This window comes from Oryzias melastigma, linkage group LG4, assembly GCF_002922805.2.
Source record: "Oryzias melastigma strain HK-1 linkage group LG4, ASM292280v2, whole genome shotgun sequence".
NCBI classification, from domain to species: domain Eukaryota; kingdom Metazoa; phylum Chordata; class Actinopteri; order Beloniformes; family Adrianichthyidae; genus Oryzias; species Oryzias melastigma.
This window is the reverse complement of record NC_050515.1, coordinates 28,494,873-28,508,287: the sequence shown is the minus strand read 5'-3', so window position 1 is coordinate 28,508,287 and position 13,415 is coordinate 28,494,873. Positions and strand designations below refer to the sequence as shown.

The window sequence follows — 13,415 nt, the reverse complement described above, 5'->3', positions numbered from 1 at the left end:
AAATGGAGTAGAAAAAAGTTTTAAAAACTTTTTTTTAATTCTACCCCCTAGCAATATGTCTTAAGTTTAATCTTCAATATAAACTATTTAAAAACTTATTTTTATATATATATATAAATCAACACGGACAAAGATCTATACATGTCGTTCATTATTTATTCATTATTTTGTGTTAAAAATAAAGATATTTAAGAACATTGGAATGTTTTCTCAGCGATTTTCTTATGAAAATCCAGATGCGGCCCGGCCTCAACTAGATTCCCCCTCCAGCGGCCCCCGGCTGATTTGAGCTTGAGACCCCTGCCTTAGATCGTAGGAAGAACAGGATAAATATTTATTGAACACTCTAAGACTACATTTTTAAAACTTTTAAAACTAAACTTTTAACATAATTATGTACTAGATATATAGCATTACATGTGATAATGCTAGTGTGAATGCTGTCAGCTGAAGTTGGCTGCTGAAGATGCTGAAATTGATAGCTGAAAAACCTGAAGCTGATAGCTGAAAACACTGAAGCTAATAGCTGAAAATGCTGTAGCAAATGGCTGAATACGCTGAAGTTGATAGCCAGCTAAAATTTTCGCTAAATGCCAAATTAGCCAAAAATCGGAATTTTACTATCTTTTTGGAGTATTTGGGGATTTACTAAGAGTTTAGTTAATGTTTTAGCTACATGCTAGCTGCTTTGGCTAATTTAAGCTTCTCTTTTTACATTATTTCAGGCTGTGCTGGAGTTAGGGTAAGATTTACATGCTAGCTGGATTGGCTAATTTAGGATTTTTTCAGTTTTTTAGGACATTTTTAAGTTTTGCTATTTTTCAGCTACATGCTAGCTGTTTTTGGCTACTTTAAACAAGATTTTGTGTGTTTATTTTGTAGACTATTTTGGCTTTTAGCTAATACTTAAGATCGCTACCAGCTTCAGCGTTTTCAGCTTTTAACTGCAGCGTTTTCAGCTATTAGCTTCAGCGTTTTCAGCTTTTAACTGCAGCGTTTTCAGCTATTAGTTTCAGTGATTTTTGCTATCAATTTCAGTATCTTGAGCTATGAATTTCAGCATCTTCATCTATCAGCACTAGCATCTTAAGCGGCCACATTCCACTTACATCATCCTCACTAGCATTATCACAGGTAATGCTTTATATCTAATTCATAATTATGTTAAAAGTTACATTTTTAATGTTCTAAAAATGTAGTTTTAGAATGTTCAATAAATGTTTATCCTGTTCGGCCCGCGACTTAAGGTGTGTTTTGGAATTTAGCCCCTTATGGGATTGAGTTTGACACCCCTGGATTAGATTAATTGATTACAGGTCACTATGAATTATTCGCACAAAAAAATTAATCGCATGACAGCTATGTTTTCAACATCAACGTTTTTTAACTTACCTTTACTTTTTACCATAAATTATGTTTTAATGTTCATAAAACATGTTTTGCTTGATTAGCTCAGACTTCTAATCCTTTGAGGCTCCGTCACTGACGGGAGGTAGATGCTGCTCAGCAGGTTTCTGAAGTCCAGCTGAGTTCCGCCTCATGCTTTACAGGAAGTCTGGGCGGCGTTGATACAAAACCTGCTTAGCTATTCGACTAAAACGAGTTTGTTTTTTTTTCTGGTCATTTTGTGCCTGCCCTCATAATGCTGCAGCTCTTTGAGATACCACCCTCATGTCAGTGACACACACACACAGATAAAAACATGGAGACATGTACCAGACACGTCCAGAGACTTATTTCTGTTCTGTGGCAGTCTAGGTTTTTTCACGGGGGGTTTGCGATGTTGGGGCTTCTCAAGGTTATTAGGGCTTTCCCTGTCAGTGCCTGAGTGCGGTGAGCGAGACAGATAGACAGTTAGATTCACACACAGATAAACAAAAGCAGAACACACAAACATTTAAAGCTCTGAAATTCTGTTTGCAAGACTAAAAATATGCTCAAAAATCTCAGCAGGAAGTAGATTTAGACACAAGTGAAAGCTGGTTTCAAAATTGACATTTTTTAAAGTTCAAAGTTTTATGCTTCATTTCTGTTTTTATATGAATGTAAAGTAGTGCTTTAAACGTGATCATACCTGCGTCGCAGGACATGGCCTTCCTGTTCCTCTGAGGTTTGACTGGAGCCTGAGGCCTCAGCCCTTCATCACCTAGGAATAACCAGACACCTTCAGTAAATCCTGTTTTTACTCACTTTTACATGGACCAAGTTCAGCTTTCACTCTCAAAGCATCAGATATTTATTTAAAAATGGACATTTTGTTACAGTGTCTCGTGTCACTGCATTGACACTTATAGAATCAAAGTATTTTGGGTCAGCAGAACCTTGACTTGCAGCTCTGTCCTGCAGCCCATGCTTGTTGACGGGAGGTGGAACAGGAGGGGGGGGCAGGTCCCACTCCGACTCCCTTGGAAAGATGAAATGCGCAGAGCTTTTCGGCTGAGAAGAGTACTGGAAAATAAAAAAAGAGGAATTCATCAAGAGAGTTGAAATGGAGATTACTTGATCTGCAGTCAGGCCTCTCATAATTGACTGTTTAAAGACACACTCCAATAAAAATGGTGTTTTTGATGTTCTTAGAGCATTTTTTTCATGATGGAGAACATACACCAAAATCCAAAACACACTGAGGGTCGTGGGCCAGACAGGACAAACGTTTATTGAACAAACTAAAGCTTAACTTTTCAAAACTGAACTTTTTTTATAACATAAATAAGTATAAAGACAGACAAAAATCAACCTAAAATTTAAAACAGATGATATTTTTCATTATAACAAAATTACGTTAAAATTAGAAAGATTAGAAATAAACATTCAAAGAAAAAAAAATGTTGAAGCAAAGTGCATATTTGTGTGACGTGTTCACCAACGGAGCTGAAGCGTTGCATTATGGGATCTGTAGTGAAAAGGATGCTACCCTTATATTTTGTCGAGTAACTGAAGCGTTGAATTATGGGATCTGTAGTGAAAGGATGCTACCCTTATATTTTGTTGAGTAACTGAAGCGTTGAATTATGGGATCTGTAGTGAAAGGATGCTACCCTTATATTGTTGTACCATTGCATTATGGGATCTGTAGTGAATATGATGACACCATTATATTTTGTCGAGTAACTGAAGCGTTGCATTATGGGATCTGTGGTGAAAAGGATGCTACCCTTATATTTTGTCGAGTAACTGAAGCGTTGCATTATGGGATCTGTAGTGAAAGAATGCTACCCTTATATTTTGTCGAGTAACTGAAGCGTTGCATTATGGGATCTGTAGTGAAAGGATGCTACCCTTATATTTTGTCGAGTAACTGAAGCGTTGCATTATGGGATCTGTAGTGAAGGATGCTACCCTTATATTTTGTCGAGTAGCTGTACCATTGCATTATGGGATCTGTAGTGAATATGATGACACCGCTATTTTTGTCGAGTAACTGAAGCGTTGCATTATGGGATCTAAAGTGAAAAGGACACTACCCTTAGATTTTGTCGAGTAACAGAAGCGTTGCATTATGGGATCTGTAGTGAAAAGGATGCTACCCTTATATTGCTGTACCATTGCATTATGGGATCTGTACTGAATATGATGACACCATTATATTTTGTCGAGTAACTGAAGCGTTGCATTATGGGATCTGTAGTGAAAAGGATACTACCCTTAGATTTTGTCGAGTAGCTGTACCATTGCATTATGGGATCTGTAGTGAAATGATGCCACCGTTATATTTCGTTGAGTAGCTGAACCGTTGCATTATGGGATCTGTAGTGAATATGATGACACCATTATATTTTGTCGAGTAACTGAAGCGTTGCATTATGGGATCTGTAGTGAAATGGTGACACCATTATATTTTGTCGAGTAACTGAAGCGTTGCATTATGGGATCTGTAGTGAAATGGTGACACCATTCTATTTTGTCGAGTAACTGAAGCGTTGCATTATGGGATCTGTAGTGAAAGGATGCTACCCTTATATTGCTGTACCATTGCATTATGGGATTAGTAGTGAAAAGGATGCTACCCTTTTATTTTGTCGAGTAACTGAAGCGTTGCATTATGGGATCTGTAGTGAAATGATGCTACCGTTATATTTCGTCGAGTAGCTGAACCGTTGCATTATGGGATCTGTAGTGACATGATGCCACCGTTATATTTCGTCGAGTAGCTGAACAGTTGCATTATGGGATCTGTAGTGAAATGGTGACACCATTATATTTTGTCGAGTAACTGAACCGTTGCATTATGGGATCTGTAGTGAAATGGTGACACCATTATATTTTGTCGAGTAACTGAAGCGTTGCATTATGGGATCTGTAGTGAAAGGATGCTACCCTTATATTGCTGTACCATTGCATTATGGGATCTGTAGTGAAAAGGTTGCTACCCTTATATTTTGTCGAGTAACTGAAGCGTTGCATTTTGGGATCTGTAGTGAAATGATGACACCATTCTATTTTGTCAAGTAACTGAAGCGTTGCATTATGGGATTTGTAGTGAAAGGATGCTACCCTTATATTGCTGTACCATTGCATTATGGGATTAGTAGTGAAAAGGATGCTACCCTTTTATTTTGTCGAGTAACTGAAGCGTTGCATTATGGGATCTGTAGTGACATGATGCCACCGTTATATTTCGTCGAGTAGCTGAACAGTTGCATTATGGGATCTGTAGTGAAATGATGCTACCGTTATATTTCGTCGAGTAGTTGAACCGTTGCATTATGGGATCTGTAGTGACATGATGCCACCGTTATATTTCGTCGAGTAGCTGAACAGTTGCATTATGGGATCTGTAGTGAAATGGTGACACCATTATATTTTGTCGAGTAACTGAACCGTTGCATTATGGGATCTGTAGTGAAATGGTGACACCCTTATATTTTGTCGAGTAACTGAAGCGTTGCATTATGGGATCTGTAGTGAAATGATGCCACCGTTATATTTCGTCGAGTAGCTGAGCCGTTGCATTATGGGATCTGTAGTGAAATGGTGACACCGTTATATTTCGTCGAGTAGCTGAACCGTTGCATTATGGGATCTGTAGTGAATATGATGACACCATTATATTTCGTCGAGTAGCTGAACCGTTGCATTATGGGATCTGTAGTGAAATGGTGACACCGTTATATTTCGTTGAGTAGCTGAACCGTTGCATTATGGGATCTGTAGTGAATATGATGACACCATTATATTTTGTTGAGTTACTGAAGCGTTGCATTATGGGATCTGTAATGAAAAGGATGCTACCCTTATATTTTGTCGAGTAACTGAAGCGTTGCATTATGGGATCTGTAGTGAAATGATGCCACCGTTATATTTCGTAGAGCAGCTGAAGCGTTGCATTATGGGATCTGTAGTGGAACACTGGGAACACTTTGATTATTTTCTTCAGCAGAACAGGAAATAATTAATATAAATAAAAGGTTTTTGGGTTAAATTCACCTTTTCAGGTGCTGAAAGGGGTGGACCTTCACAATCTTGTTTTTCTTTCCTCTCAACTCTTTCACAATCTGTCCCCTCGTCTCCGTCTTCCTCTGAACCAACAAACAAGCAAAAAAAGAGGATGGTGTCTTCAGGGTCTGACTCAGACGTCGCAGTAACAGGCTCTGCAGGAATCTGTCGTACCTGGAAGAGCGTCTGAGCTCTCTCGTCGAGGCCTCGGCCTCAGCTTGGACAGGTTGGGTTTGCTGCTTTGTGGCGGCGGTTCGGGTTTGGAGCCACAGACACGACTCATACCTCCTCCTGTACTGCTCCTCCTTCCTTCAGCTGGACCTCCACCTGCATCAGGACTCGTGCTTTTGTGTCCGTCCGTGCTCTGAGGGGACCAGTCTAAAGCCTCTTTTTTTGGGGGATCGCCCTCCTGCTTCGGCGACGGCGTCCTGTCTGACGGATACGGAGGTAACGGCCTTTGGCCCAAATGAAGCGGCTGGACCGGTCTGTCTGTCTTTCTGCTCAGCTGTCTGCTCTCCGTCCATTGACTGTCCACTTGGACGTCCATCTGTTTGCTCTCCGACCACGACCTTTCCATCTGTCTGCCACCCATCCACTGTCTCTCCATCTTCCTGTCAATCTGTCTCTGGGTGTGTCTGTCCACCGTCCACTGTTTCTCCAAGTGTCTGCTCCCAGTCCAGTACTTCTCGGCTTGTCTGTCTGTCATCCTGAATTCTCCAAAAGTTCTGTCTTTCAGCCTCTCGTCAAACCACTGTTTGTCCTCGCCGGGCCGGGCCTCCATCATCCACTCCTTGTCCGCCTGCAGCACCTCTGTTGCCCTCTGCTTGTCGTCGGCCCAGTACTTGTCCGTCTCCACTGGCTGTTCAAACACAGCGTCAACTTCAGAAATCTGTCAAAGAAAAGAGAGAATTCAGACGAAAACCTTCACAGTTTTCAGGGGTTTTGCAGTAAGTGAGAGTACCTCTCTGTGAGAGTAGAAGGGATGTTTTCCTGGGGGAGGGATGCTTGGCACAGGTGGTGGACTCACAATGAGACTACCTTTCCCCTGATAGTCATTCATTTTCCCATCAGACCCTTTGCTGGGAGATCCGACTCTGGCAGCAGGACGGGGAGGCTGGAGGAGGGTGTAGACATTCTCCAGAGCGATCCTGCAACACATCATGTGTTCAAGCATTTTACTGTGGAGTGAAAATAGTATCATTCCCATTTGTACTTGTGTAATTCTTGATTTGTAATTCTTGATTTGTACGTGTGTAATTCTTGATTTGTGCGTTTTTAATTCTTGATTTGTGCGTTTATAATTCTTGATTTATGCATGTGTAAATCTTGATTTATGCGTGCATAGTTCTTGATTTGTGCGTCCGTAATTCTTGATTCACATGTGTGTAATTCTTTATTAGTGCTTGTGTAATTCTTGATTTATGCGTGCATAATTCTTGATTTGTGTGTGTTAATTTAAAAATGTGTGCATGCGTAATGCTTAAATTAGTGCGTGTGTAATTCTTGATTTTGTGCGTGTGAATTTAAAAATTTTTGCATGTGTAATTCTTAAACTTGTGCGTAATTCTTAAATTTGTGCATGCGTAATTCTTGATTGGTGGGTGTGTAATTGTTGATTTGTGCGTAACTTTAGATTTGTGCATGTAATTGTTGATTTGTGCATGTATAATTCTTGATTTGTGCATGTATAATTCTTGATTTGTGTGTGTATAATTCTTGATTTGTGCGTGTATAATTCTTGATTTGTGCGTGTATAATTCTTGATTTGTGTGTGTATAATTCTTGACTTGTGTGTGGCTTTGTGTGTAGTGTTTAAAGATTTGTGTGTGTAGCTAGTTTCAAGCTGTTGTAATTATAAGTTGTTCATGTGTAAATTGTATTTTGTATTATCTTGAATTTCATAATTTTTGTACTGATGCACAAATGGTGTTGTATGAGTTACAAATCAAGAATTACGCACACACAAGACAAAAGTTATCAATCAATCAATCAATATACTTTATTAATCCCACGGGGGGAAATTCATTGTTTTTCAGTACAACCAAGAACAAGACAAACAGAGAGGTACACAGACAGTTCAAGGTTCACTGCAGAAGCGCCACTGAGCAGCGCTCCTTATTCTTTTTTTTTTTTATGTACAAATCTACAACTACGCACGCACAAATGGGAATGATAGCATTTCCTCTCCATATTTTTCAGTGATCTATTACTTTTCTAGTCAAAATCCGACTTATTGAAGTCCTAATTTGTGCTAAGCGAGTGTAATCGTTGAGTTTTGGGTCCCGAGCGAAGGAAGCAGCCAGCTGTCAGCCACACCTGAATACACACTGATGTCAGCCTGCGCTCGCATCAGAGAGACGCCTCATTTCTACAAAGACAACAACAGATTCATCTCGCTATGCTCTCATGAGCCTCGGTCGTGTTGGAGGATCCTAAATGTGTAGTGATGGAGGACACAATCTGCTCTTTTCAAGCCACATGTTTGTGTGATGCACTAACCCTGTGGGCGCCGTGGCAACGGTGTGGCACCCATCTCCAAAAAGCTCTGCTTCAGACTCGGGGCCTTGACTGGACAGAGTCTGGTTGCGGTTCTTGCGGAAGCCAAAGATGGCCAGCATGTTCCTCCTCTTCTTCCTCCTCAGAGAGTGCGCTTTGTGCAGAGACGAGAGCTGACTGAAAGAGTCGAGAGAAGTCGAATGTCACAAAAAAGGTGTCCAGTTCTGGCGCGTTCACACATGAGTCCCTGTCTGCATTCATCAGAGCCATCTGTGCCTCTGTTTGCTCGGCTGCTGCAGGCTGAGCTCTGCTGGGCTGCATCTCTGCGTGCATGAATAAAGCCGTAGCCCACTTTTTAATTACAACTCTATGAGTTACAGAGAACAAGAAAACCACAAATTCATAGTTTTAGACAATTACTCATGTTTCCTGTCTTTGCAGAAGCAAAATTATCTTGGTTTTAAAAAATATGTCCAAGATTTATTTACTTTTTGCTAAAATCACAATTATTTGATTTATAAAGTAATCTTATGAAGTGAAAGGCTTCACTACAGTCTCAGCATGAGAACACCTCTATAACTTCTACATTCAGGAGGAAACTTACGTTTAAAAAAGCTTGATGAAACTAGAGACTAGAGTTTGTGTTTATTCTATGGTCCTACACTTTGTTCTTTTTGGACAACCAGATCCAGCACAACATTTGCATTGTGTGTTAAACTTTCACCTGTTATGCAATGAAGCTCAACTCCAATAGGCTTATTAGTAGAGCTGCCACAAACGATTATTTTAATAGTCGACTAATCACCAATTAATTTTTCCGATTAGTCGACTAATTGAGTCATGGGCAAACTGGAAGTAAAGCACACATCTTAACCATCATTACCTTTAAACTAACTAAAAATTAGATGTATAGCATTACCTGTGATAATGCTAGTGTGACTGGTGTTAGTTGAATTTTGCCGCTGAAGATTCTAGTGCTGATAGCTGAAGATGCTGAAATTGATAGCCAGCTAAAATATTAGCAAAATTCCAAATTAGCCTAAAAATTGAAAAAGTCCTATATTAGCCAAAAAAGGTAGCGTGAAGCTAAATATTAGCTAAACTCCAAATTAGTCTTGAAAAACCTTAATAAATGCCAAACTTAGAACTTAAAAAGTTAAAAACTTGGATAAAAGAAAAACTAAAACTGTTACCAAAACCAATATTTATTTGTACTCTCATTTTTCTTTTCATTTTTCTGTTTGCTTTCAGTTCCCTGTTTTTAGTTTCAATGTTTGCGTTTTCACTGATTAGTAGATCCCAATTTAAAATGGGGGCGGGGCTTTGAGCTCAAACATGTCCTGGTAGCTAATGACCAATGAGCAAGCGGTTAATTTGTTAGCTTGTGATAAATAACCCTTTTTCTTATATTTTCAATTAAAAAAACATTTACTTGATGAGAGAATAGATCATTTATAAAAAGCTTGCATGTACCAAATGCAGGTTTAAATTTGTCTGAGACCCCTGCTGGCCATCCAATGAGTTTCCCCCCCAAAAGAATAGACATTTTTAAGTGTTTCCTGCACCGGTGTTCATTCATCTAGAAAACACTTCATCATCTGTCGTGTTTTAACAGCTCTCTCTGATGCAGTGAGAGACATCTGACAACCAGGAGCTCTGGTTTGTGGATTTTCAAGGCTCTGCCAAATGATCCTAACACGGGGAGGAGCGCGGTCATAAAAGTGTCAGAGCAAATGATGAAGGTGGAGACGTGGAGGCAGATGTCACCTGTCAGGCAGAACTCTTTTGGTGTAGAAGTCAGGGAGTCCATCATCCAGGGGGCTTATTCCTCCATTTTCACTGCAGGGCTGCACACAGACACACTCTGAAGTGACACCCGCCCTGGGGAGTTCTTTTTTTAAATGTTATGAAGGTAAAAAAAACACATAAACTGCATCCCATCCAAAATATGCATTTATATACTCTAGTGCTGTTTGGTTAAATTCTAATAAACCACATTTTTAGTTAAAATGTTTTGACACTTCATATGTGAGACACTGACTAAACAGTTAAACAAAGAAAACATAAAAAATCAAATACAATTGTTTTGAAAGAAGCTTAAATATTTTAAATGTGTAGTTTAACTGTAGTAAGGTCAGAAATGGAAAATTAGACAAACTAGAAAAATTGCATTACCTGCAATAATGTTAGTGTGAATGTTTTTTGCTGAAAGTCACTGAAGAAGCTGAAGTTTTTTGCATGTTGCTAAAATATTAGCTAAGCTCCAAATTTTTTGAAAATTACTCTAAAAGATGAAAACATAGCCTATGAATATATTTAAAGAGTTGTTGCTAATCTACTTAAAATGTTGACATTTAAAGACTTTCTTATTCATTTCCTATGGGGCATATTTTTTTAAATATTTCAAAAACTATAAAATTTTTGAATCCCAAAAATACTAGCAGTAATGTCCTGAACGAGCTGAACGTTTTGATACCAAGATTGCTGACATCACTGAGTGTGATTGAGTTTTTAGGTGACGAAAAAGGCGAGGAGCTGGAGAATCACTGTAGTGTGAATGCTCACTAAACATTCACACGATGATCAGATGACTCCAGATGATTGGCCCACCGTGTCAGCAGGAATGTGGCCCCCCTTGTGCCTCCGCGGCGGCCTGGGTCGAACTCGTGTCACGTGATGGAGCGGCAGACCCTGGGTGGGCAGCTCAGACAGCCCTTCACAGGATGCTGAGTGGGACAGGGGTGACGAGTATGATGGCACAGACGGGGGCGGAGAGGAGCTGGAGTCATCGCACAGACCTGATGGCAGCAAAGAAAAATACAACTTTTTTTTTTTAAAGAAGGCACGGAGCTGAGACAGAAATATCATGAGGAAAAGAAACAAGAGGCTGAGAGGAAACTTTATGGAAAAAAAATCTGTGACCGCTCAGGGACACACTAACTCCAGCTTGCAGGTCAGGACGGATTGAAACAGCCATTAAAGCCATCTAAGATGAGGAGGTGAGACACAACAAAGGATCCGAATGGAAAACTTGAAAAGGGAGCAGTGGGAGACTGGATGATGTTAGAGGTGAGAGTGGAGAATGAGAGAAAAACAGCAGCCCTCACTCAGCCTGGTGGAGACGGGTCTGATTCTCCTGGTTCTGGAGCTGCGCTTCTTAATGGCTATTGTGTCCTGAAACCAGAGGAAGAGAGCAGCTCAGAGGCTGAGAAGATAATGAAAGGAAAGTCACATCAGAGCTGATCTGACTCAAACTTAATTCAACTTTCCATTTTTAAGTAAATTATGTCTGGTTATACGTATATATAAAAAAGTGTTTTTTTTAAACTATGGATGAAGGTAAATCTTTCTGTTGCTGCCTGTCCTGTTCAGGGTCATGGGGTTGTTACGGCATAATTCAGGTTTTCCTTTTTGGTACTTTTATTGTTTTTCTGTCTTCGTTGGAGTGGGGGATGTACCGTTTATCTTCTTCATCTGTGATTGTAGATTTGTTTTTTTTTCCAAAAACTTTATTAACATATACAATACAATAGGTAAGAGAAACCACTGTGTATTGTATAGCAGGAGTGTCAAACTCAATCGCACAAGGGGCCAAAATCCAAAACACACCTTAGGTCATGGGCCGAACAGGATAAACATTTATTAAACAATCTAAAACGAAATTTTTAAAACTTTAAAACCGTAACTTTTTAACATAATTATGAACTAGATATGCAGCATTACCTGTGATAATGCTAGTGTGAATGCTGTAAGCTGAATTTGGCAGCTGAAGATGGTAGTGCTGATAGCTGAAGATGGTGAAATTGATAGCTAAAAACACTAAAGCTGATAGCCGAAATCCCTGAAGCTAATAGCTGAAAATGCTGAAGCTGATATCCCGCTAAAATGTTATGCTAACCTAAAAAAAGCTTAGGTTAACAGCAAGAATGTAGCTGAAAAAATAGCTCAACTTCAACAAAAAAAAAGAAAAAAGGCTAAATTAGTCAAAACAGCTACCGTGTAGCTAAACTCCTAAAGAGCCTAAAAAGTAAAAAAAAAGAAAAAAAAAAGAAAACAAGTTTTAATTAGCAAAAAAACCCAAAACATCCTTTTTCACGTTTTTTAGGATATCTTGAAGCTTTGCTAGTTTTCCAGCTACATGCTAGCTGTTTTGGATAACCTACGTTCTTTTTCGTTTTTTTTAGGCTGATTTATCATTTAGCTAATATTTTACCTGGCTATCAGCTTTAGTGTTTTTAGCTATCAATTTCAGCATATTTAACAACCAAATTCAGCTAACAACATTCACACTAGCACTATTGCAGGTAATGATATATATCTAATTCATAATTATGTTAAAAAGTTACGGTTTTAATGTTTTAAAAATGTAGTTTTAGAGTGTTCAATAAATGTTTATCCTGTTCGGCCCGTGACCTAAGGTGTGTTTTGGATTTTGGCCTCTTGTGTGATTGAGTTTGACACTCCTGTAATAGAGGAAAAAAATAGAGTTGTCAGAGCTGTTGAGTAAACATCTACAATGGATGTCTATTAGTTATCTAATGTAATAAATATATAGTAATCTGATATCTACTGATGTCTATTAGTTATCTAAAAGACATAGATGTCAGTTAGATAACTAATATACATCTAACAAAGATTCATCTTAGTTATCTTATACACATGTATCGTTGATGCCAGTTATGACTAATAAACATCATGTGTCCAACTGGAAGAAACTACCTAAGTGGCTTGTTTACAACATGCAAGGCATGATGGGACTGCAATTAGCTGTGGTAAAATTGTCTGCTAGAGATCTAAACCCTGACATGCATAGGTAATATGCATTTATGGCTGTATGTTTTAGATATGTGTCTGTAGAGGGTGGCAGCAGAGGTGGTTCATGACAGCTGCTGATCATGAACTCCTTTGTTTCCAGAGTTCTGCTGTCAAATGTGAGACCATCTGTCTGACAGCTGGAGCTCGGCTGAAATTGGGTCATGGAACCGGACAATGAACCAAACAAAGGCTGGAAAAGGTCAAGAAACAGCCGCTCACATCATCAGAGCCAGACCAGAGCCAGACCATGTTCTTCTTAACCACTTCTTAACATTTCCAAAAAATAAATAAATAAAGGAAGAGTTATTTTTAAATGCACTATTTTCAATAAAATGATGACGACTCTTCAAATGTCTCTGATTTTCTTTGAGCTTCAGAGGAGCACGGCTGAACAGAGATGAAAAACATCGGGCGTCTGATCTGCTGGTTTTGAAATATTAAGAGCATCTTCCTGCAGTACACACACTACGAACACACTTCTGTTCTAGGCTTCCTCGTTTGGAGAACACAGACAAGAGAAGTGTGATTGCAACTGAATAAAAAGAGAAAAAAGGCTGTGATTTACTGAAATGTAAAAATGAGCTGAATGTATTTATAAGGACATTTGCTCTAAAGTGTGATTGAAGTCATCAGCCAGTGATTACAAAGCAGTTTCTACAGATCTGTCA

At 39.1% G+C, this 13,415-nt stretch overlaps 1 protein-coding gene across 3 annotated transcripts in view; it reads right to left on the bottom strand.

Annotated features, from left to right (window-relative positions):
- The window catches only part of LOC112137004 (capping protein, Arp2/3 and myosin-I linker protein 3), a 49,850-nt gene that overhangs the window by 928 nt on the left and 35,507 nt on the right, over nucleotides 1-13,415 (bottom strand). For 2 of the 3 annotated variants that reach the window (XM_024259093.2, XM_024259094.2), the window contains exons 30-39: nucleotides 11,040-11,106; nucleotides 10,543-10,730; nucleotides 9,700-9,779; nucleotides 7,936-8,109; nucleotides 6,398-6,584; nucleotides 5,611-6,325; nucleotides 5,428-5,519; nucleotides 2,322-2,448; nucleotides 2,075-2,146; nucleotides 1,717-1,824 (exon numbers count right to left, since the gene is read on the bottom strand). In XM_024259093.2, coding sequence (XP_024114861.1) covers nucleotides 1,717-1,824; nucleotides 2,075-2,146; nucleotides 2,322-2,448; nucleotides 5,428-5,519; nucleotides 5,611-6,325; nucleotides 6,398-6,584; nucleotides 7,936-8,109; nucleotides 9,700-9,779; nucleotides 10,543-10,730; nucleotides 11,040-11,106 — 1,810 coding nt within the window. The remainder of the gene's footprint in view (nucleotides 1-1,716; nucleotides 1,825-2,074; nucleotides 2,147-2,321; nucleotides 2,449-5,427; nucleotides 5,520-5,610; nucleotides 6,326-6,397; nucleotides 6,585-7,935; nucleotides 8,110-9,699; nucleotides 9,780-10,542; nucleotides 10,731-11,039; nucleotides 11,107-13,415) is intronic. The other variant, XM_024259095.2, reaches the window with a different exon arrangement.